General features: G+C 34.1%; 2 protein-coding genes and 1 long non-coding RNA gene across 3 annotated transcripts; 2 read left to right on the top strand and 1 right to left on the bottom strand.

Annotated features, from left to right (window-relative positions):
• Positions 1-151: 151 nt before the first annotated feature.
• Positions 152-23,565, bottom strand: LOC126735287 (cyclin-dependent kinase 9). Its single transcript, XM_050439235.1, has 4 exons — positions 22,759-23,565; positions 22,562-22,700; positions 14,853-14,984; positions 152-1,111 (listed from the first exon to the last, which is right to left on the bottom strand). Exons 1-4 carry the CDS (start codon positions 23,373-23,375, stop codon positions 815-817), a joined length of 1,185 nt encoding a protein of 394 aa, XP_050295192.1. The 5' UTR covers positions 23,376-23,565; the 3' UTR covers positions 152-814.
• On the top strand, positions 9,891-10,984 carry LOC126735288 (uncharacterized). The gene is made up of 3 exons (XR_007660359.1): positions 9,891-10,653; positions 10,709-10,790; positions 10,847-10,984. It is a non-coding gene; the product is annotated as an uncharacterized LOC126735288 (long non-coding RNA).
• LOC126735286 (uncharacterized) lies at positions 14,999-16,663 on the top strand. The gene has a single exon (XM_050439234.1). It carries the CDS (start codon positions 15,071-15,073, stop codon positions 16,472-16,474), a length of 1,404 nt encoding a protein of 467 aa, XP_050295191.1. The 5' UTR covers positions 14,999-15,070; the 3' UTR covers positions 16,475-16,663.
• Positions 23,566-25,589: the final 2,024 nt, after the last annotated feature.

The following is a 25,589-nucleotide window of genomic DNA, read 5'->3' on the forward strand; positions in this document are numbered from 1 at the left end:
TTTGTTAATATATGTATTGTGTTTATCTTCTTTTGTAATTATATTATTATTTATCTCACTCTCATAAGCACTTTTTAAAACGTCTTCAGTTAGTATCTGTAAGTAGCTTCATAGCTGTTGATACATGTAATATATAAATAAAATCAAGATATATGTTTATAAGGCATTTATTGAATTATTCATATTTACAAGTATCAAGTGGTTAAAAAAACCTAATTTTCTGTGGAAAAAATATTGAATTTAAATTAGGCATATAAAAGCAATATCTCTTATATAGTCAGGAACATATTGACTATGAGAAATGGTGTGAAAACTAATTTTTCATCCTGATAGTATAAATATTAAGTACAATATACTTAATATCTAACAGTTCCTGTATTAAAAATTATTTTCTTTACAACATTAGTGAAATAAACCTGGCATTTGAAATTTTAAAAAATCCATGAAACCTTTTTTTTTGCCAGTTGGTCTAAAAAGAAAACTTAAAAACAAAAATGTATAACCCCCTGGCCGTTTTTTGGTGAACTCTGAATTTGATTTATTGGTCTTTTTGGAAAAACTTCGAGAAACTATGAAAAACATCTGCCAAACTGATGAACACTTCAAATTTAATTCTTAATAATTTAGTAAACTAAAGGGCGTTTCACAATAAGATGTTGAATCTTAAAGTCTAAATCCTTCTAAAAATCCACCTCCTAAGGGTTCACACCCCTAAGAATCATTTAATCAAAAACACTCTGTATAATCGTTAAATGAAATTTCAACTAAATATTAATTTTAAAAAACGGGAAATATTATGTTTTTCTTACAAAACTTAGAAAACCCGATCTTGATATCCACTGTCCTGTACGGCGGACGTGGTTGCCCTGGGCATCGAATGATGCCTATTGATTTGCGTGGCACGTCTGGCGGGTGCCAAAAACTCGAACATGCTTTGCGTGTGGTTCGCGAGCATTTTTCCCAACTCGCAAGGCATCGGGTCCGTCCAGAAAAAGTCGTGGTTTAGGGCGGTGTCGGCGTCCGCCCTTTTCGAAGGGTCTAAGACGAGCAACTTGTCCAGCAGATCTATCGCGTATGGATCTTTCATGTAGGGTTTCAGGCGTTCTTTGACCTTGTGTAAAGAAAAAACTTCATTAAATTGGATTCTCAAGAATGTCGAGATATAAACTTTCAATTAATTACAAACTTTAAACATGGTAAAAAATTTTGTATTAAAAATACCCTAAAATACTGCAATATTCCTTGCCTTTACTAATTAATTTTAAAAAAATTATCACAATTTTTACAATAATCACAACCATTAATGATTTTCTATCCTAGCAGAATGACCCAAACAAATTTGATTCTTGGCATAAAAGTGATAACGTTATAGTAATTTTTTTTAAAGGTGATAAAAAATACAACTCAAACTCATCTCATGACTAATGCTAACCTATACTACAAGAATCAAGTTAGAGACCTTGGTATTACTTTTAATGAAATCATTTATTTTAATGGCCATATTTCCCAGATTACATCAAAAAGTCTTTTACACTGAGACATTGTATAGTCAGTTTCAATGGATGTAACGTAAGTTGTGTATTGTTTTGTTGTACGCTCTCAACTCGAATATGGAATATTTGTCTGGAATGGCAGACGCCTATGTATGATCAGTATATCAAGTCTATCGAGATAGTTCATAATAAGTTTCTTAGTTATTGTGGTTACAAAATGGGAATTTCAGCTGCAAACATAGACAAAAAAGTAATTTTGGATAGATTAAATTTAATAACACTTTTAATCAGATTAATTCAGTTTGATTCTGTATTTATTTATAAATTATTAAAAAACAACATTTATTCAATGTACTAAACTTTTAAGTAAAATAAACTTGAATATTCCACAGTGTAGATAAGATCTTTTTAAATTTTCATGATACAAATTATGCCTGCAATAATCCATTTGATAGGAACTTAACTTAACTTTTTAGATTCTTTCAACTTTCAAAGTTTAAATCAATTTAAAACTATCATTTATTTATAGCAAACTTTGAAATTATTTTAGAGTGTAATAAATAAGGTAAATAATTAGATTTAAAAACTTTATTGTTACTATAATGCTGAAATGGGGTGATCCCGACTATTTAATGAATAAAAATTTAAAAAAAAATCAAAATCTTAGTATGAATGTTGATAAATGCTATTCTTAAGGATGTCAATGAATATATTGGTCATATTTAATGCAAACAGGAGAAAAAAATCAATTAATTGCAGTAAAAACTTTATATATATACTATAGGGCTCAGTGTATATCTGAATGAATTTCGAGAGTAGGTTTCAATTTGACTGAATCTACATTGATTTCTCAAAGGCATTTGACAAGGTAGATCATAGTATATTGCTACAATAAGTTAAAGCTGTTGGTGTTGGTCCGAATGGTGAGTATATCCAATGCAATCAAAATAAGCTTTATTGTTATAAACAGATATCTGCTGTTAACAAAGCAACTAAAATTTAAGGTCAATCGAATATAAAACGAAAGCTAAAGATAAAAGATAAAAAAACATTAAAAGACTTGTGTTAAAAGAAAAGAAAAAACCTATTACTTGTACAGTTGTAATAAAATCGATCACACATTCGCTTTTATATTTTAATCACACCGCCTGAAATTAAAATACCAATTAAAATTTATACAAAGAAAAATCCAGACATATACAAACAAAAAAATGTACTGTACACTTTACAGATGCCAAGGTTATAGTAGGTCTTCCCTATCAAATACTTTTTGAGACTATGTCTAATGTCATTATGTGTTGCATGGCAGAAGATTGAATAGCTTAATACACTCATAAAAAATTGATTTCTGAATAACAGTGGACGTGGGAAACAAAGGACTATTCTTTGGAATTTTCCATCTTGAAGAAATATTATACTGCTAAATACCCTGTTTGTAAACGTTTATATTTCTTTGGCGAATATCGCTAGAATATGATTTTCCTTTTGCCACCTTAACACAAATATATCGCTAATCGTTATAAATTTAACTGACCTAAACAGTGGCTATTCAAAAACTGCACAAAAAATACATATTTATAAGTTTCAGTAGACAGTTCCAAGCACTTTGGCCAAGACATAAATTGAAAATATTTCTTATTGTCCAAACAAAGATAAGCCAAAAATATATTCTGTGGTAGTTGGTTTATTTAGTGATGTGCTATTTTTTAGGATGCACAGTAATGCCAAATAAATTTACAATACTAGTAATATTTACAAAATTGAAAAGTTCCAGCCATTATGGCCAATACTGTATTTCTACTTCAAATGCCTAAAAGACCTGACCCTATAAGCCTGGTATACATGTAATCAAATCACTGGAAGACATACAAAATTATCATAAAAGCTTGAAATAAATACAAAAATATTTTTAAATACCTGAAATAGGAAAAATTAGAACAATTGTGTCAATTTGTTAAAAGACCTGACTATTTCCAAAACCTACAAGAAAGAACAAAAATATCTGAAAGGAACTTAAAATGACTTCAAATGCCTGGAATAAAATTTATACTTAGTTCGAAATTTAGTGTTGAATATAATATAGTATAAGAATTGAGTTTAAAATCTTGACAACGGTGCCTAAAAAAGGTCAAAATGGCATCAACATATCCATGTTCAAAGATATTAATAGTTGTGGGATGAAGTAAGTTGGAAATTGTAAAATAATATATTAAATATGAAAAAAAAAATGTCAATTCATTTATTCATCATTTGGTCACAATACATTATAGCATAGCATTTGTAATTTTTTTCTAAACATTGCAAAAAAAAAGATAAGATAACACTTATCTTTTCTTTTGTTAAAAATAATAAAATTAATCCTGAAAAATAAACTAACCTAATAATACACCAATGTCTGGTTAAAAAATCGTTAATACCATAAAGTGTGATTTTTAATAAAATCTCTTTGACCTTCAATTTAGATATTATTCACGCCTTAACTTTCTGACACAAAACGCTCCCAAACAGCTCCGTGTGTTTTAGCTCTTAGTCTGAAGCATCATATGAACCAACGCACAGCGCGCATTCGCCGTGGAAGTGTACCTCCGCGAAAATCGGTCAGTTATTGCTGCGCAACGAGCGTTCCGGATAAGGTTCCAAATTCCGGGAAATGAAGGAGTCCCGGACCGAAAATCAATTGTGTTGTGGGTCAAGAACTTCAGAGAAACTGGATCTGTTATCAAAAAAGGAGGTGGACGACCACGGAGAGCTCGGACACCCGAAAACGTCGAGACTGTGAGACCTAGACCTCCTGCACTAATTCTTCACAACGATCTTCGTTTTGTATGGATATACAAGATGGTTCTGGCGCACATGAATTATCAGAACGTGATTGGAACAATCGACGTGCTGCATGTGAAATTATGCTTCAAAATTTACCTCAGGACGCAGTTTTTTTAGTGGCGAGGCACATTTTTACTTGTCTGGCTGGGCAACAAGCAAAACTCTCGGTATTGGGCCGCTGATAATCCGAGAGAGATACACAAGAAGCCTCTACATAGTGAGAAAGTGACAGTTTGGTGCGCCGTGTCTGAAATGGGGATAATCGGCCCTTACTTCTTTGAAGAAGAAAATCACGCTGTTACTGTCAATACGGAACGCTATATAGCGATGATTCACAATTTTTTCGCCCCAGCCTTTGCAGGACTCAATGTGCAAGATGCCTGGTTTCAGCAAGATGGGGCAACAGCTCACACATCTCGAGCTTCAATGCCAGGATTGAGAGAAATGTTCCCCGGACGTTTGCCCTCCCTGAGAGGCGATATTTCTTGGCCTGCACGCTCGCCCGACCTAACGCCCTGCGACTTCTTTCTGTGGGGTTACCTAAAAGCTGAGGTCTTCAAACATCGTCCAACGACTATTAGACAACTAAAGGATGCAATCCGCCTGGAAATTCGCAGAATACCCCAAGAAATGCTTGCAAGAGTTATGCGAAACTTCAGAAGTCGCTTGCACCAGTGCTTCGATAATGGTGGACGGCACTTGCCAGATATTCTCTTCAAAACCACATAGGACAAAAATGTTTTAGTTGTACTTTTAAAATAAAAAAATAAAATCTTTGTATTTCAAATAACATTTCTTTTATTAAGCCTTAAAAAACAGGGAGACAATTATTATAGACAATTACATCCTATACCCATTCTCTATCCTTGCAGGAGGACCTAATACAACATTCTATTGAGCTAGACGGGACATACTTTGTAAAAGACTAGGAGCTGGGTTTGAGAGTGAAATGAAATTTGTATCACATTGAAAAGATAATTAATAAAGCTTTAATTGGCTTATTAATTAACAATGAGACTACTTAATTCCATATTTTGACCTCTAAAAGAAGTGAACCATATTTACATCTTTAGAAACATTTATTCCTCTTCGGTATGATCTTTTTTTGAATGTGCAGGCATAATTTGGCATGGGCTTTATAATACCTAACGAAACTTGTACCAAGATCTGGTCTATCAGTCAGATCTCTGTCTCTCTATAAGATAATAGAAAGTTTTTACAAGAACTATTTATTTTATGTGAAATTATCAATAATAATATTGGTGCACAGGCTGGGCCACATGTTTCTACTAGAACCTTAAGAAATAGGGTCTCGCTTCCAGATAGACTATCATAGAATAAGTTATGGCATTAACCCAGCAATGAATAGAATATGTGCAATCAGTGTAACATTCAAATGTTATAACTTAGATGTTTGCTGGCATTCTATAAAGAATTATTTTTGAAGAAGCATATTTGGTACTTTTTCAATGATTGGCGACGTACAAATCAATTTCTTGTTAATTGTCGTAAATTTAAAAAAAAATATTCCACAACATAGATTCAATTTTACAAGTAAAAGCCTTTTTATGCCTCAGTTTTAGTAATCTTTTTTTATTGAAAGACATTTGAAATCATTTTTAAATTTATTATTTAACGTTGTGGATTTATTAATCCACATAGTTAAGACATTAACGTACGTTAACCTTCAAAAAAGTCTCAGAAAGTAAGGCCAATGAATAATATCTAAATGTAGGACTGGGTCAGAGATTTTTAATTTTTTTTGTTATCTTGACTAAATTATAACATTGACTAAATCATAATTTTTAAATATTGAATATATTATTTTACAATTTATAAACGAAATCATTACTAGTAAAATCTTCCTAAAATGAACAAATTAATATCGAAAAGTTACTCCAACCCCCTATTAATGTCTTTAAAGATGGACATTAATAGGGATCAGGCATTTTTGTCAAGACTTTAAAGTCAATTCTTACATACATATATTTAAAACTTTCAGGCTAATGTTCAATTATATTCCAAGCATTTGAAGACAGGTAAGTTCTTTTAGGAAATTGACACAATTGTTCTCTTAATTTTGTTTAATTCCAGGCATTTTTTGCACCATAATTTTTGATTTTATTCCAGACTTTGGGAGTTATTATTATATTAATTTTGGTATGTCTTCCAGTAATTTGATCTCATGTATTCAAGGCTTATAGGATCATATTTTAGGCATTTGAAGTAGAAATAATTAAAAAAAAACACATTTTTGGGATATCCATGGAAAACTTGTGCTATTAAGATAAATATTCCTGAAAAGTATCACTGAAATATATCTAATGACCCTTTACCATACTTTCAGATTAGAATAACATTTATACGTAATGATGTAAAATATAGAGAGCCACACTTTTAAAACTCTAAAGTGAGTCAAAATGATCTTCAGTATTAAAACTTTAACAATTTTTTAAAAGTCATTTCAAGAAAGATTTTAATATAAAGAATTGAAATATTCATAAAATATCTTAAAATACAATTTTTTTAAACTCACATTTTAAATTTTTTTCACCTTTTAATTTTTTTAAATAGGAAATTTAACCCATTCACGGTCACGTCTACATATGCTGACAGACGTGCAGGGACACGCCTGCATATGAAGACGCAATTTGATCGTCCCCAGAGGACAAGTCTTCAATTGCAGTCGTTATTAGCGTGTACTAAGATTTAGAAAGATCTGTTGTGTCCCACTAAATACTACAATAATATTGAGAATCGTCCCACGAAGCGTATAGTATGCATATATGTAACCTGCGCATGTGTTGACAGTCAGCTGGTCTTTTGGCGCCAAGACTGCAAGTGCAGACAAAATCTACATAAGGTTAGACAATCAGACGTGGTTTGTGTCCCAATAAAGTGCACCTGTGTTCGGTAAGTTTTAGAGGTGAAAAATAAGTAGTAGGGGCTCATTTTTTTTTTGGAAATTGTATTTACATATGGTTTTGGCCAGTTTCAATCACAATAAATAACTAGGGCACAGTATAACATTTTGTTTTTACACGTTTTTGCTTATGTAGCTGCAGCTGTGTAGCCCGAAAATTCGTTGTGTGGTAGTTAGGTTAGGTTCAAAATTTTTTTATGTGTATAGATTTTGGTAACCAAAACAGATAAAAAACATCTCATTGCATGAGCCCCTCCTCGCCAGAAAATCTAGGCAAGTACATACTGTGAATGGACATTCTGTATTATATTAGCTACTTGTCTCGGCAGTACTAGTAAAATTCTATTTTTTTTGCAGAAAAATGGACGAAAAAGAAGCTAGGCTGTTGAAGTTTTATGATGAAGTCGAGACTGCTGAATCAGCATCGTCTAGTTCGGATGAGGCTAGTCAATAAAGTAATGAGGATCCTTATCATAACTCTGAAAGTGGGGATGAAGACTATGTTCCATCAAATAATAGCTCTGATGAAACTCAAGAAAGTACCGCTTCTGAGAACGAGGATATCAGTTCAGCATCGAATGACGCAGAACCTTCGCTACCATCGCCAAGCTCTAATCAGTCAGACAGCGATAAGGAATGGCACAGCGACGTTGAAGATATTCCGGATTTCAACTTTGACAACGCAAATGCTGGGATCAAATTAAGATTTGATCATGTACCATCACCGCTGGAAGTTTTCAAAACTTTGTGGGATGATGAAGTGATGGATCTTTTGACATCATGCACTAATGAGTATGGGAAAAAAATGGAAACGACCAACAGACCCCATGCAAGGTATGAGCGAATGGCATCATTTCCGAACACCAATTTTGAAGAAATGTGTAAGTTTTTTAGAATTGTCACTTCTTCAAGCCCAAGTACGTTTTCCAACTCTGCGAAAAATATTCTCCTTGGATCCCCTTTACTATCATCCCATATTTTCCAACGTAATGACTGGAAGGAGGTATGAGCAATTACTACGGGCGTTCAACTGCACCAAGGAAAAAGGAAATGTCGATCGTCTGAATAAAGTTACTTCTCTGCTACAAATACGCAATTATCAAAAAGCCTTTTCCCCGGAAGAGGTATTAGCACTGGATGAGTCGCTTTTATTGCACCGAGGCAGATTGAGCTTTAGGCAATATATAAAAAATAAACGTGCCAAATATAGAATTAAATTCTTTGAATTATGCTCTCCAAATGGGTACAATCATAACATTGAAATATATAAAGGAAAACAGGACGATGGAGAAGTTTCCGAGCTACAGGCATTGGTATTCAGACTAATGCAGCCATTTTTAGATAAAGGTCATCACTTGATAATGGACAATTATTATAATAGCGTGGGGTTGTCCAAAATTCTCCTTCGTAGGAAAACTCACACGACAGGTACTTTGAGATCAAATCGAAAACAAAACCCAAAAGTAGTTACGACAAAAAACTCAAAAGAGGCGACCATATTTGGAAAAGAAATGGTAAAGTGTATGTCAGCAAATGGAAGGACAAGCGCGATGTTTTGTGCATTACTACCAAACTTCACCCAACGATGATAGAGGTTTCGAATTCTTACGGGAAAAAACTACAAAAGCCAAAAGCAATTCACGAATATAACATGAATATGTCAGGGGTAGACAGATGTGATCAGTTTACTTCCTATTATAGCTGCCCCAGAAAATCAATCAGATGGTACAAAAAGGTGGTATTTCATCTGTTAGATGTTACAGTTATAAATAGTTTCTTGCTGTATCGAGATATCACAAAGTCAAAAACAAATTTACTTCAATTTCGGGAAAGTATCATTAGGGGATTACTTGGGATTCCAAACAATTTGAGAGACGGACGAAAACGGGTGAACCAAGGTGCAGCAAAAGCTGCAAAAGTTTCAGTCCCTGCGACACACGTTACAGCTGAGGAGACAATTGTAAAGTCCAGTTCAGAGATCTATTAGAATCTTTGATGTGTCGCAGATGCCGCACTAACTAGTCCGTGCGCCTATGTCATATTTATTGTTGCATGATATATATGTTTAAATGGCAAAATTTTATATTGTCTATCTATGAAATCATTTTAAATATACGTAAAACCCCATGTTTTATACTATTTTTTATTTTTCTTTCGAAAATGTCAATTTTTAGAAAGAAAATAATATCACAAGAAAATAATATCAAAAAATTCACCGCGGACTAAAATCCAAGCATCTTACAAAATATTTTAAACACTTCCAGCACTCACAGACTTGTCACCTCTTTTTAGCCAGTCTATTAAACAAAGATAAAACACCTGCGTTCTGACAATTCCTACTTTAGGCTGTGCAAGTGATTGTGTATCTCTCTCTATCCCACTGAATTTAAGAATTACGAGGCCGTACCCAAATAAATTTTTGGACCGTTTTTGTATTATTTTCGTCGTGTTTTTAAAGAGATCATTACGGATGGGTCTATCGCCTTTAAAATAGTTGTTGGATGGGTCTATCAGCTTTAATAGTTGGGAGGGGGGCCATGTGAGGTTATTATTTGATGTGTTTTGCCGGTTATGCTTTTTACACGTTTATGAAAGTAAAGAATTTAGAATTTGGCCTGTATGCCTGTAAATTTTTTGCAGTTTTTACTGTGAGGAACAGTGTTTTTTTATTTGTGTTTGTGGATTTGTTTTGGTATTATACCTAAAGACCTTAAAATGTCTCGACCCTGGAAAAATAGGCAGGAAAATTTGGCAAATGAAGAGGAAAGTGTTTGTGCGGGCTTATGGAGACCGTGGGTGTACAAGAAAGACAATAACATTTGTGATAAAAACAATAAGAGTGATCTGGGCAGTGATTTAGACTTACATAGTTCTGATAGTTCATTTTCTAGTATTGAGGAAGCAAAAAGAAGCAAGAGAAGTAGAACAATCTAAGGAATGATACTCAGTTCACAAATGATTGTAGTGCTTTGCAAAAAATAGCGTTTTTAACAGGGGTTCCCTATAGTACAATATGCCTGTAAAAAAAGGATTAAAGACAGAATAAAAAGGAAAGATGCAGGACAATCAAAGGGACTTGACATGGATATTGCCAAATTGCTAAGGAAAGGTGTGTATCCTAAATACAAAAACAATGAGGTTCTGACCATATAGACACCTTATCGGCAAGGGACAAACATTTCTCAGTCTCAACCTTGCGGAGATACCTGATAAAACTTGGATTTAAGCTTAAGATGGTTAACAAAAGAGCTGCTGTAATGGAATTGTCAGGTGGTGTATAGAATATTTGAGGAAAATTAAAAAAATTTGGGAGGAAGAAAGATCCATATATTATTTAGCCGAAACATGATATGATACATTTATGATTGATGTATGATTTCCATTCTCTGGGAAAAAAGTCCCTTTTTTGCCATAGTAAGAAAACCATATTTTTATTGATAAAACAAGTTTAAAATTTTGTTTTTTACAGCTTACTGCCCCTGTTGTCCTTCAGTGATACAATAAAGACTGCTTCTTCCACCATTCTCTGGGAAAAACCCTGTTTTGCTATGGTAAGAAAAACACTGTTTTTAATAAGAAAACAAATCTAAAATTTTGTTTTTTACAGCTTACTACCCCTGTTGTCCTTCAGCAACACAATGAAGACTGCTTCTTCCTCCATTCTCTGGAAAAAAGTCCCTTTTTTGCCATAGTAAGAAAATCCTATTTTTATTAATTAAACAAGTTTAAAGTTTTGTTTTTTTCAGCTTACTGCCCCCGTTTGTCCTATGCTTTAGAATCCATATGCTGATGTGCGAGATGAAGTTGGAATTCATGGCGGCAACAGAGAAACTGTTTCCTTCCTTAATGGAAGAAACTGCTAAAGAACAATGGCAAAAAAACAGAAGTTACAAAATTTGTATTAACTTTTTGGGCCAGATTCAAAAGAGTGGTTAAATTTATAAAAGTATTTAGTATCCTCACTGTAGTTTTAGGATCCAGTATAAATGTAGTGTTTTGTATAAGATTTTTAGTTTTTAGTATAAGCATTTATTTTTGTTAATTTTTATCTAATCTCTCCTAATATGCATAATAACTAAATACGAGGCAAACAAATTAATAAACATTACATTCAGGATGTAAAGTGTGTTCTTTTTTTATAAGTAAAACTTGTGTCTTTTGAAGGCATAAAGTATAGACAGCCAGATGATTTTTAATGTAAAAGTTTATTTAAAAAAATATACTTCCAATTTTCTGACTACATAATTACTTTTTATCAAAAGAAGTTGGTACTAAATATAGAGATGGGGGGGTTTTCATGAGTATATTATTATAATAATATATCATAATATGTATTAATTAAAAAAAACTATAATAAAGGACATTGAATATGGCAGCCACAATCCCCATTAATAATCACCACCATGTAAAAATAAATCTCAATTCCCAAAAAAAGGAAATATATAAAATTTGAAGACAAACCAAAACGTTTTACACTTTTGTGTCAAAAAGTAACTATTTAATGCCTTAATCCATAGAATAAATGGGCCTAAGTAATTTTTCACCTACTCTCTCATTAAACTCAAAAATGTTTTATTGTCAATATAAACATAGAAGTTGTAGACAAAGCCAATAGACTGTACATTAAAGGAATAAAAACGAGAAACTAATTTAAAATAAAATAAAATAATATAGTAAAACTTTGAAAAATACTTAAATGCTAATCATTAAAAATTCATCATAGTTTAGGTGCTACATAGTTTAGTACGCTTTACTAGCAAGAAATATTTTCTTCCTTGTACGTAGGCTTTTTTCAGTCTTAAGTTGTCTTATTTCTAGTGGAAGTTTATTAAACAGCTTTTTACCTCCATATATGATAGAACTACGGACAAGTTCAAAATGAGGAATAGGTAGCCTCAACAAATAGTTTTGTCGCGTATTATAGTGGCTTCCTAAGTGGAGTTCCTGTTTATATTTTCTAAAAACTAAGCAAACTGTTTCCAAAATAAAAATACAACACAGGGTTAAAATATTATGACTTACAAAAAGCGGGCGACATGAATCACGAGGCTTGGCCCCACATAGATATCTAATGGCCCCTTTCTGGAGTACAAACACTGAACTAAAAAGTGAATTTGAACATGAACCCCAAAGGCAAATTCCATATCGAAGGTGCGACTCGATAATCGCGAAGTATGCAGATCTGGCGATGGAGAAATTAAGACTGGTGGCAATAACCCTTAGGGCGTAGCAGCCTGATGAGACTTTTCTACATACATTCACAATATGGTCTTCAAATTTAAGGAACTTGTCTATGGAAAGACCCAAAAACTTACTGAACGGTGGCATGTTGATGGCTTCATTATTTAAACATATATCATTTGTATTACATTTAAGGATATTTGTTTTGGAAACATTAAATGTCAAAAAATTTGCATCACACCAGTCTTGACACGATTTGATAAGTAGGAACGAAACCACTCAAGGGCAGTTCCCCTGAAACCATAGAGCTCCAGTTTCATCAGCAGCACTCTGTGACTCATGCAGTCAAATGCCTTGGACAAGTCACAGTATACCGCTGCTGCAACTTCACCAACATTCAGTCGGTTGTACAGGTGCTCTAGAAAGCTAAAGATAGCATCATTTGTGCTCACATACTCACGAATGCCAAACTGCTGAAGACTCAATAGGCCAAATCTATTTGAAAATGAAACCATCCTCACCTTAACGAGCCGTTCCACTATCTTGGCTAAAGTAGGCAATAACGCTATAGGTCTAAAGTTAGAAGGACAGTCGCGATCGCCACCCTTGTAAAGAGGAACAATCATTGCTCTTTTTAAGCACTCTGGGAAAACTCCAGACATAAATGAAAAGATAATTGACTCGGCCAAGACTTGCAAAGCAACAAGAGGTAAAATAGAAAATATTTTAAGAGAAAGCTCATCCCAACCTGATGAACTCTTATTCTTAATATTAACCATTAACTGTTTAAGCTCTTCTACACTTGTGGGGGCAAAAAAGAAAGATTCGGCTACTACCACATTGCTGAGATAGCTCCTGGGATCTATTTTTTGTGAGAGATTGGCTACAAGGTTACTAGCAATATCACAGTAGAAGGAATTGAGGACATTGGAATCTAAGGTACTTGGAATAACCAAGACATTTTACCCAAGACATATTTTACCCCTAAGCTCATTTAAAATCTTCCAAGACTCTTTTGCTCTGTTGGAGGAATTATTTATCCTCCTTTGAAAGTAGGTCCACTTAGCCATTCTGATTGAGTTTCTGTAAATCTTGCGGTATCTGTTATAATAATTTAAAAATGTTGCATTGTTCATAGCGTATTTCCTAATGTAAAAAAGGAAGCGCATATTTTTCCCAGATACTCGTAAACCCTTAGTATATCAAGGTTACTTAAATCTTATATTTAAATTAAATATTATCTTGCTATCAACTATCCTGAATTTCTAACTTAATAAAACTAAACCCAAAAATCCCGAATAATAAAGTTTTAAATACAAATAAATTTTAAGGCCGGACCTGTGCAACTTTTCACGCTTGAGTGGCTGTGACTAAGGTCAGGCGTTTAACAAAATAGTACGTGGGCACATGCAGTCACATTTTACGAATCAAATGTATAAATTCTTAAAAAAATGCTTAAAACATTTATTTATGTTATGAAATGATTAAATATCGCTTAGAATAATACTTTATGACTCTTTCCACATAAAATTTTGCGGTTTAAAGATGCATGTCATGTGACAATACAAGCAACACCGGCACACGGACTATTTGCGGTACGTCAAAGATTCTAATAGATCTCTGAACTGAACTATACCTGAAGTTCTACATGTCTTAGAAAAAATACCAGTTTCGCCCAACTCTAAACGCAAAAGTCATTTCCTGCGATGCAGGAGTGTTCTAAGCATGACAAACGCGGGCAGACATCATGGAGATGTAAGGTTTGCGAAACGCATCCCCCATTGTGTGTTCGGCAATGCTTTGAAAATTTTCATTCCAATAAATGAATTTCGGTTTTTGTAATATCTATGTTATAAGCATATGAATTAATATTTTTGTAGTTTCTTACTTTTATGAATAAAAACTTTTATTTTTATACATGATATATTATTTCGTAGTACCTATGCAACCTTTCAATAAATATATTGTCTGCATAAGCAGTCTTGTCCCTATATAACGCAAGTTGTTATCCAAAGAGACAGGTCTGCAATAGCAGCCTGGCTGTTTCTTTACGAAAAAACACCACAAACAAAAAAATTCTAACTGACATATAATTTATGACCTTAAGACATGCCGATTTAAAAAAAAAAAATGTCCCAGGAAGACCCAAAAAATTTTGTTTTGTCCGCAAATGGGTTAATAAGTGTTTGATTTTTTAATATCACGTCCTTTTATTCTCATAATGAATTTTATTATTGATGCGCTTTAGTAATTTTACTTATTTATATATTTTGCATTTATTTGAGTTTCTTTTAAACGTTCATTCATCATTTACTTTTTACATGATACAAGCATAATTTTGACTATATTTAACACTTTATAAATAAGAGAGTTGTTTCCTATAACAAAACTATTTTCATTTGGTTTGATTTATAAAGAAATGACCTCCTTACCTTTCGCTTTTGTTCTTGTGGCAGATCCATTTTCTTATACAGCTCTAAGTTCTCGACGCCAGGCCAACTTTGAGGATTTATTGACCCACATAGTTGAGATATGAACGTAAGCTGCTGTTGTTCACTGTTACCCTTAAACAAAAACATACAGGTAAAGATTTTGAGACTATCGCAAATGTCAAAACTGTCAATCAACCACCTTCTCCAATTTAATAAATATGGATCACTCGTTAGACAATTACGCGGAGTTTGAAACTGAATTAACCGCCCTCGAAGAAGAATCGAGAAAAAAGAAATTGCAAGAAAAAGAAGCACAAAGGGCCGACCTAAATATAGAAACAAGGATAAAAATAATTTCGAGATATTTCTTAAGGCTCTCATGGCACCGGAAAAAGGAACTGGTACTCACAATTATCCGCAATTTAAACTGCATGGATTCGATTTTACGCCTTATCAGTTATATGTCCGTTTGGTTTGGTAAAATGGCTACTTATACCAATGTTAGTGCTCAGTGCAAGCTGGCTGACCCCCAGATAATTATGGACCACAATAGGTCTATGCAATTGGACTATTTGGAAGCCACAATTGCTGAAGATGTTCAGTGGATTGCCGGACTGTCCAAGGTTAACCAAGTACAAGTTATCATCAGCCTTTTGCAACTTGGAGGTGGGGGATTGCAGAAGAAAATTTACATTCCTACAGTGAAAATATACAATGAGCAGGTACATAAGTTGGAGAAGAATGAGAAAACCCCTTCTCAGAAAGATTTGATGTCAGTTCTTGAAGAAGAAATTGAACTCAAGAAGAAAGAGGACCAATATCCTAAACACCATCAACTTACTATCGCAGTGGACAAGTTAAGGAAGAAGTGGGATGAGACAATTCTTAAGCATACCAAAGAAGTTTTTGGAGCAAAAATTAATGAAAAAACTGATAACGTTGAGAAGAAAAGTGCAAAAACAGAGAACAAGAAAGCACATAAGAAAGACAAAAAAGGAGGCAAAACCGCTACAGAATCCCCGGACTGGATTCAAATGCTTCCCATATGGATTATAAAAAAAATATTTGACCATTTTGACAATAAAACCTTGCAATACCTTAAAAAAGTAAACAATCATTGGGCTTACGTTTGCGACAGCTTAATGAAAGATCGACATGGAAAGGAGTTTCTAAACGAAGCGATTGCAAAAATGTCTTCGAAAGTTGACCAAGAGATCCTCAAAGAATATTATGAGAGAGAAAAAAATCTCCAGGCAAAAAGAGAACCTGAATGTTCAACTAGACGCCGAATAAAAAAACTAATTACAAGGGGCGCAGTCTTAAAGGAGATGCGCCCTAATGTCCCCAAATCAAAGCAAACATCCACATGTTTAACCACATCATTGACTGATAGGCAAGATCCTAGTTTTTATGACCCAATTGAAAAACTGGAAGTTTTTCCAAGGTTGATTAGGGAAGATTTGCTGCTGTACAAAAGTTATCCGTGCATTTTAAAGGATTTGAATATATTAATTGACGTGGAAGCCGAAGTGGAGAAGCAAAAGGACACTTTGAGTTACTCTTTAAGTCAGATTATGAGTGATACTTTTAGCTTGAGTGAAGCTAACTTGGCTGATTGGTAAACAGTTGATTTTTTTTTTAAATAAAATACAAATTTTGAATTGAGGGGGAATATGCATAGCTAATATAGTAATAGACGTAAAAAATAATCCTTTTCACAAATAATGCTTAAAAAATACCTAAAAGTTGTACACCAATTAATGATTTTCCCCTCAGATTATAAATATAAATAAAAATTTGATTATTATAAACTTTCTTGATTCATAATTTTAGGATTCTTTAAAATCGGTAAGTATATTTTTACAGCTCTAGTTGCCCAGGTTTTTATTGTTTTTCTTAAATATTAAACTACTGGAAAACCATATTGGTAATATAGAAGGTAATTACAAAATAATTCAATGTATTTATATAAAATCAAAACAGACAAGAGGGAAAGAGAAAATTGTTGATATCCAACATATGATAAAACCAAAGAAATGATCATCAATAATATTATGATTCTCATTCATTAGAATGAGAGACATGGGGGAAATCTCTTACCTCCACAACACCGGCTTAGTCTGACCCATAAGGGCTATATGACTAATGCCATAAAACTCTTTAATGCAATACCCGAAACCACAAAACAACTACATTTAAATAGATTTAAGCAAGTAACGAAAAACCTGATTTTGGAGATCTGTCCATACTCATTGGACGAATTCTACAATAGTCTTTAACCTAGTCTATCAAAATTTATCGAATATTATACTTTCATACCTGTATAAAATTTTAGATGGCTTTTGATTGTGAACAAAATGTAAGTTTTTTGTTTGCTATGTTATGTAGGTAATACTCTGATACATTAATGTCTCCCTTTATGCACTGTATTATTGGCGTTTCACAGTCTATACTTTTTGGCGATGATTAGCTGTTGGATGTATATGAGCAAATAAAGAAGTATTATTATTATTATTACTATTTACCCTAATTGACATTTAAAACATCTCAATGAAATCTACCATAATTTTAGAAATGCAGACTATGCTACTATTAATAATTTGTTAGCTTCTTGTGACTGGAATAACTGGATTCTTTATGATGACGTAAACATGGCTCTGGCTAAATTTTATGAAATTTTGAACTTCTGGATTTGTACCTGTCAAAGGCATAAAAAGTTTGTTTCCCAAGTGGTTTGATTCTGACCTTAAGAGGCTTGTTTTTAAAAAGAAAATTGTACACAAAAACGTTATGATGTCTAAGAATTACAATAAGTACATTACCTTCTCAAATCTAAGGACTTCTTGAATGTTACAATTTATTTGTAAACAATCTGTAAAGTAAACTTGATGTCAACCCTAAACTCTTTTGGAAACTTGTAGATATGAAACATAATTTAAATAGATTACCTAACTCCGTGCATTTTAATAATATGGCAGGGAATTTCAATAGAGAAATTGTGAATTTATATTTATTATTGACATTTTTCAGCTGTTTATATTGATTTGGATTGTGCTGTTCCCGACTACCAAGTTTCAGATCATAGGTATATTTGGCTTAATAAGCTAGCATTATCAGAAGTGTTTAACAAACTTCAAAAACTACTCTAGGAACTGATAATATTACTAATATACTGCCCTGTTAAGCATAAGAGTCGTATCTCCATATTTCAATATTTTGAGAAAATGAGAAAAAACATTTTGCCTTTCTGGCATCGTAAGTACTAATATCCTTGAAATTAAATTAACCTTCATGTATAAATTTTGTGACGTAGAATTTAAATATAAACTTGTTTTCAAGAAATTAAGAGTATAAAACATGTTTTTGTTAGTTACGACAAATTTGCCTAACAATCAGCAACTAAAATAGAAATGAAGATTAGTTTAACAAATCATAAGTGACCATGTCTATAGAAAAACTACACTTAACAAAGGTTAAAATTTATATTATAACTTTTTCATATAAATGATTCTACAAAATGATATATTTAATGCTTATGAGACGCTGAGCTGTAACTTAATAGTAAACATAACTGTTTAACTTAAACAACGTTTGACGTAACTAAAAAAAAATATTATTTGTATTTGTAACTAAAACGAACACTCTAACTTATCCAATAAATACACAGCAATATTATGTCAACTGAAATTTTGATTATGATTAATAATTTATTCATCTTCATTCACAGGATGTTCGGATACTGGCAAATTATTCCAAAAGTTCATTCTGGTATTGGGAATAATTCCACCAAGTCGTTTCATAAGAGTGTCCTTTCTATTTTGACTTATGCCACGAAAGTCGTTCTTGCATTTAGGCTTTTCAAAACCATTCTTTTGGTGCTTTGTTACTACAAAATTTAATGCTATAGCCTCTTGTTCATTAAATTTGCATTTGTATGACAATGACTGATTTCCTCTTTCAAAATCAACCTGCACCATATTGTTTAAATATGGCCGAGGATTTATTCTGCTTAATTTATACTGAGAACTTTTGTCTTCCCAATTGAAAAAATTGTTAATTTTCATTTCAATTAATTTTACTTTAGACGAGTTAGGTTTTTGAACAGCATCTTTATAATCTTCGACATCAAACACCTTTTTCCGTGTTAAATCAATTTGACGTATCTACTTCATTGTTAAGTAAATATGTCGGATGTACACTATGTTAGGTTTATTTGTCGTATTTGAACTGCAAATACGACATATATACCTAAAAATATGCAGTTTGCACAATTTTGCTTAACAAAGTGAGCATAATTTCACAAACGACAAAGAAATAATATAGTTTGCTGGCCGGTAATGAATGTTTTACGACATTTTGATCTAACAAATAGATGTAAAATATTGATATGATGTGAAATACCAGAAATTCTGAAAATTGCCGAAAGATGCAGATACGACTCTTATTCTTAACATGGCAGTATATATCTTAAAAATTGTTTATTTACCATCACTAAACATCTACATATCATATTTAATAAATCAATCAATTATAGTATATTTCCAGGATCATGAAAGCATAGTTACATTATACCAGTCTTTAAATATGGGAAAGGGCATGATGTGAGTAATTATAGAGGGGTATGTATTCAGTCTGCACTTGCTAAATTGTTTGACAGTTTGGTGGAGGATCAGTTAGCAAAATCTTGCAGTGGACTTGTGAGCAGCAGTTTAGGTTTTGCAGAAACTGTTCTACTACAGATAACCTTGCCACTTACAAAATAGGTCTGCTACATGCCTTAGCGAGTAGACGCGATCTACAGCGATTTCGCCTAGGCCTTCGATGGGGTAAACTTTAGGGTTCTTTCAGCTAAGTTAAGGACTTTTGGTTGTTCAGAGAGCCTTTTGGTCTGATTGGAGAGTATTCTTAAGAGTAAAACACAAGCTGCAAAAATCAATAACTTGGTTTCCAACTTCTTCCCTGTAACATCTGGGGTACCTCAGGGTTCTCATTGTGCTCCCCTGTTATCTATATTGTTTATCAATGATCCTTTCGAGTTAATAAGTTATTCAACTGGCCAACTATTTGCTAAGGACTGTAAAATATTCAAAACTATTCGAACAGATTCAGATGCATTGAAGCTTTAATCAGATTTGAATTCTCTGTGGTTGTGGACTCAAGAAAATAATTTGCTTTTGAATATGGGGAAATGCTTTTTTATCAGTTTCTAGCTTCGCAACAAAGCTAGGATAGCAACTCAATACACCTTTACTAAAACTAATTTATCATACTCCTCTTCTGTAAGGGATCTTGGTGTTTATTTTGATGAAAGATTATCTTTTAATAAGCATGTTTCAGCACACCCTCCGCAGCACGACTGTGCAAAGTACTGTCAAAGGAACCTGGAACAAATTGGGGTCGCTGTCACTTCCAGATGGCGGCTTTACTACCAATGAGCGGGAGTCACTGAAAATCATGCTGCGCACTCACTTCCCAGACTCCAACTCATCTCGCGATCCTCCTAGCTGTTCTCGGGCTCCGATTTGCTTAGAGTTCGAGACTGCTAGAAGAATAATTACCTACGAGAGGGTGAAATGGACAATTAAGACATTCCCCCCCTTCAAATCTTTGGGCATGGATGGATTATATCCATGCCTTTTGCAAAACGGGTTAGAAGTACTAACCCCACACATAGTCAGACTATTCAGGACGTCCCTTGCTCAGCGCTACGTCCCAAAGTTATGGCGTCAAGTGAAAGTCGTCTTCATTCCGAAACCCGGAAAAAGCGATTTTACAGATCCCAAATCGAACCGACCTATCAGCCTTACCAGCTTTATGCTGAAGGCAATGGAGAGGCTGATTGATTGGTACCTTAAGAAAAGCATCCTGGTCAACAAACCACTGCATGTGCACCAATACGCCTATCAGGCGGGCAAATCCACGGACCTGGCCCTACACCACCTCGTGAGGAGGGTGCTCTGGGTAGTGGCAAGGCCTGTCTGGGTGCATTTCTAGACATTGAAGGAGCGTTCGACAACACCCCTTTCGCATTATTCTGTCAAGCATTCGAGAGCCGCGGCTCAGAACCCTGTTTGGTTAGCTGGATAGAGGCCATGCTCTCGAAACGTCATGTATCTGCCCAGCTCAACGAGATTGTCGAAACGTTGGCGGCTGGGGGCTGCCCGCAGGGAAGAGTATTGTCCCCTACCTTGTGGTGCCTTGGGGTCGACAGCCTGATAAATCTTTTAAACAATGCTGGTCTATACACACAGGCCTACGCTGATGATCGATAGCCCTGCGTATGGTGGACATATGGTATCTCTTGGGGGGTCTCAGGATTAACTCCAAAAAAGCAGAGCCCCTACTATTCACGAGGAGACGTAACTTTGGCACGCCCCCTGTTATATCTCTAGGTGGCGTGCAGCTGCATTACTCCAGGACAGTTTGATTTCTGGGAATCAAGTTAGATCCCAAACTCTCATGATGCAGACTCGCGATCATGCAGACTGAAGAAGGCCACCTGCGCGCTATGGGCCTGCAGGCGGGCTTTGGGCAATACCTGGGGTCTGTCTCCTAAGATCCTCCACTGGATCTACTCGCACATTGTGAGACCTCTTCTCACATACGGGGCTATCGTTTGGTGGTCATGGACGGAGAAAGTGAAAATTTGTGCTCAACTGGACAGAGTCCAACGTCTTGCATGTCTCAGCATAACGGGTTACATGCGGACAGCGCCAACTAGAGCGCTTAAGACTCTGCTGAGCCTTCCGCCTCTTGACCTCGTTGTGCAATTCGAGGCAATGAGGACTGTGTACAGGCTATCCGTCCTCGGCCAGACCAGTCACACAAAAATTTGGTAGCGGGCCATACAGGAATGTCCTCTCCTTCTGATGGGCAGTGACTGCATGGCTCCAGTGACTGTGGACTTATCGGTTTCTTTAAGGCTGTTGGGCTCTGGTAAACCCCGGTAGGGCATGACGGGTCCATCAGGAGACCTATAAGCACAACTGCCTTGGCAGCCCACTGTTTGACAATTCAAGCATGTTTCAGCAATTTCTTTTAATGAAGATGTTGGGTCTAGTGATAAGTACTATTGTCTCAAATTTGTTTAAATGTTCATAAACATCACCCAGCAACATTCCAAATCGATCCCTGTGTCACTCAAATCTATTTTTCATACATCACTTGACAAGTTATGGAAAGTGCTCTCCCATAGATAGATCTCTTAGATTGTTAAATGCTATTAGTCAGGAAATAGATGTTTTTAATATGTTAATGTCTAGCTTCAGAAATAGACATATCTCATCATGTTGTTTACAGGACTATTTACTTTGTGTTGCACTTTAGGTTTAGTATATTAGGATTATTGGGATTTCTTTTTTTTTGGTAAAACTGGGGTTTCCCATAAATCTTGCAATAAATAAATAAATGATAAACCCAAAGAAATTATCATTAATAATATTATGATTCTCATCCATTACTATTTACCTTAATTAAAATTTAGGGTAAAATTCTTAGAATTTGAGGCAAATATGACTAATTATTTTACTTGAGATGCTCCAATATGAATATTAATGATTTTTAAATAAGTATTAAGATCCTTAGGTAGAGCCAGCTGTCTCATTAATCCCAAATTCTAAGAATATTTTATGAAATATCAATACATCCATTATAAGGTAATAAATATAAGTATACTTTCAAATTAAACTGTAAATATGTAAAAGTTTTACCTGCATAATAGGACTTCTGGTCCACATTTCAGCCATAATACAGCCTGCACCCCATAAATCTACTGGAGGTCCATAATTTCTCTCTCCCAATAAAAGTTCGGGTGGCCTATACCAGAGTGTCACCACCCGATTTGTAAATCTAAAATAATCCAACAAATTAACCCAGCTTAGTAGCAATAAACTCTCAAATTGCTTGCCTATTAGGAAGTCCATTTTTATTAGTGCTAACTGTACTAAATGCCCTGGCCAACCCAAAATCGGCCAGTTTTAAGACACCGTTTTTTGTTATCAGAACATTGGCAGCTTTCATGTCTCTATGTAGAATTTTCTGGTAATGGATGAAAAATAGTCCATTCAGTAACTGTTGTAAAACTTTCTTAATTTCACCTAAACTAAACTTAACATTAACATTTGAGAGCAGTCCTGCTAAATCATGTTCACAGAAGTCAAACACTAAATAAAATGTTGATCGGTATCTGTTGGCAGAAGTGGCTTTAGTCCTACAAATTTCTATCAAGTTCACAACGTTGTCGTGCTTTAAAAGCTGTAATATCCTAATTTCTCTTAGGGCTGTTATGGGAAAACCTTCTTTTTCATTGTCCATAAGAACTTTCTTCATAGCTACAAATTTTTTGGGGTTACTGATGTCTCTGGCTTTGAAGACTTCGCCGAACGTTCCCTGACCTATTTTAGCTACTTTTTGGTACTTGGAGGCTTCCTCGCAGAAGGGAAAACAGAAATTTTCAATATACTTTTCTTTTTCGCGCATATTCATGGCCACATTTGGGTGACCTGAATGATGGCTATTCTGCATTTTTGCGGGCGTTACTGGTCAATAGACCGGAATGTTTATATAAACAAAAGCTCTGTCTAATTGTAGTATATAAAAACACTAAAAGCACAATGATAAAATCACAATTTTTCACAAAACCTGATGGATTGTTTTGGTTTTATTTTATTTTGGAAATCACAGGCACATAACACAACCCGTCATCTGTCACTGTGACAGCTGTCACCCCACTAGTGGCTCTAGACGCTATTCAAGCCTGCCAACACAGAAACCAAACGTCAATAACAAATAAAGGTCGTTCAGGCCTAGTGAAAAAAACCCAAATGTTTGCCCTTCACATTATGGTAAGTACTTCTCTATCTGCAAGGGCCATAATTAAAACCTTGTATCGAAAAAAGGTTTATTATAACAGGATATATGTCATAGCTTAGCTATAGAACCATAGATGACATCTGAAGTTATTTATTACGTAGCGTCCTCTATGTATGACAAGCTGAACTGATACCAGAATAATCCCTATTTTGTAAAAAACGGTAAATACAAATTCTTATAAAACAGAAATCTATAAGATCATATTAAATTTGTTTCGTAGTTTACTTATTCAGTCATAGATGGCACGTAATGACATTTATGATGTGGCGGCCTCTAAGATTCAGTAGCTAAAGTATTAAGAAAATTTTCCATATTTTGTAGGAAACTGTAAATAAAAATGTATACAAGACAGGAATCTATAATATGAAATTAAACTTGTTTCATAGTTTAGTTATTCAATCATAAATGGCAGCTAATGACATGTGTTATGTGGCGACCTCTAAGAATTAGCAGTTCAACTATAAAGAAAATTTTTTTTATGTTATAGAAAACTGTAAGTAGATAACAAAATATTACAGGAAACTGTAATAGCATTTAAATTTACTTTGTAGTTTAGTTAGTGACGGATAGATGGCATTTGATAACGTTACGTTACGTGGTGCTCTCTATGTATGTGCAACTGTACTAGCAACGAAATATTGCTTATTTTATAGAGAACTGTAAATATATATCAGAGTAATATGGAAATCTGTAAAATATATCTTAGGAGTTCAGCTGGTTTATTACAGATGGCACATGAGTTCATTTATTTTAGGCATTTATTAAAGGCGCTACCTATGTGCAAAAAATCGTTTTGTACAAGTACAGAGTTTAACACTTATTTATATCACCAAATCACAAAAAGTTTTAGCATTAACCAAAAGTCTTTATTTTATTCTCGACACGTGTTTTGATAACGAGGTTAGCATCTTCTCGATTAAAACTAAACTAAAATTACTTACAAGTGGCCTTAGGTATATACTAAAGATGTAATTAACGCGAGCGAAAAATCCAATGAAGCATGGCTAAATAAAGTTTAAACACTATCTAACGAATCCAATTGACTATAAAAGGGATTTGAACCTTTATTATTGACCTATAAGAATTTTGATTTTTGAATATTGCTAAACTATCAGTAGTTATAAGTTGTCTATTCCTACAAAGTAGCCAGTATATTCTCTCTTACCGATTTAATTTATGAGTACTGAACGTGATGACAGAATGCCAAAGGCAAGAAGATAAAAATGAAGCATTAGACTACAGAAAAATTAAAATTACCAAGATGAGTATAGTCTTCTTAGACTCATACTTGGTTTTACTAAGGTTAAAACAAGCAAGCTTAAGAAGGAGAGGAGACCAAGTCACTAAGAATAGCAGCTATCCTCTTCCAGTCCTGCCAATCTTCTCTCTCCCACTGACTTAACTTGTAAGTGCTGAACATGATGGTAGAATGCCAAAAGCAAGAGAATTAAGATGAAGCAGAAGACCAAAGAAAAAAAGGAAAAGCGAAAACCATTATTTAAAGTGACAATTTAACGATGTTTATCGAAGACAGGGCTTGGATATACATTCCACAGGTTTGTAGTTCAATATTTTCTAGATGGTACTAGATATAAGGGAATTCAAATGACCTGATGTAGTAGTAGTAAAATATTAATGGATAGAGCATTGTAGATAAAAGCAGTGTGCAGTAGTGCGTCTAGCTAAAGGTTAGTATAGTTTCTATGGACGAGGATATATAACGAGGATAATGGACAAGTATTTTCAGAAAGATAATATTAATGGAAATATTATTTGAAGATGAATATCAAAGAAAGGACTCCCTATCCAGGAGAAATTCTGTCCATATGTAATATATAAAAACACTAAAAGCACAATGATAAAATC

Source organism: Anthonomus grandis, chromosome 4 (assembly GCF_022605725.1).
Source record: "Anthonomus grandis grandis chromosome 4, icAntGran1.3, whole genome shotgun sequence".
NCBI classification, from domain to species: Eukaryota; Metazoa; Arthropoda; class Insecta; order Coleoptera; family Curculionidae; genus Anthonomus; species Anthonomus grandis.

Coding starts and splice junctions, on each gene's coding strand:
- LOC126735286 (XM_050439234.1), top strand. CDS start 15,071: ATGGATCACTCGTTAGACAATTACGCGGAGTTTGAAACTGAATTAACC.
- LOC126735287 (XM_050439235.1), bottom strand. CDS start 23,375: ATGCAGAATAGCCATCATTCAGGTCACCCAAATGTGGCCATGAATATG. Junction 22,701..22,758: donor AAAAATGGACTTCCTAATAG/GCAAGCAATTTG, acceptor GGATTATTTTAG/ATTTACAAATCGGGTGGTGA. Junction 14,985..22,561: donor CCAGAAGTCCTATTATGCAG/GTAAAACTTTTA, acceptor TTTTTGTTTAAG/GGTAACAGTGAACAACAGCA.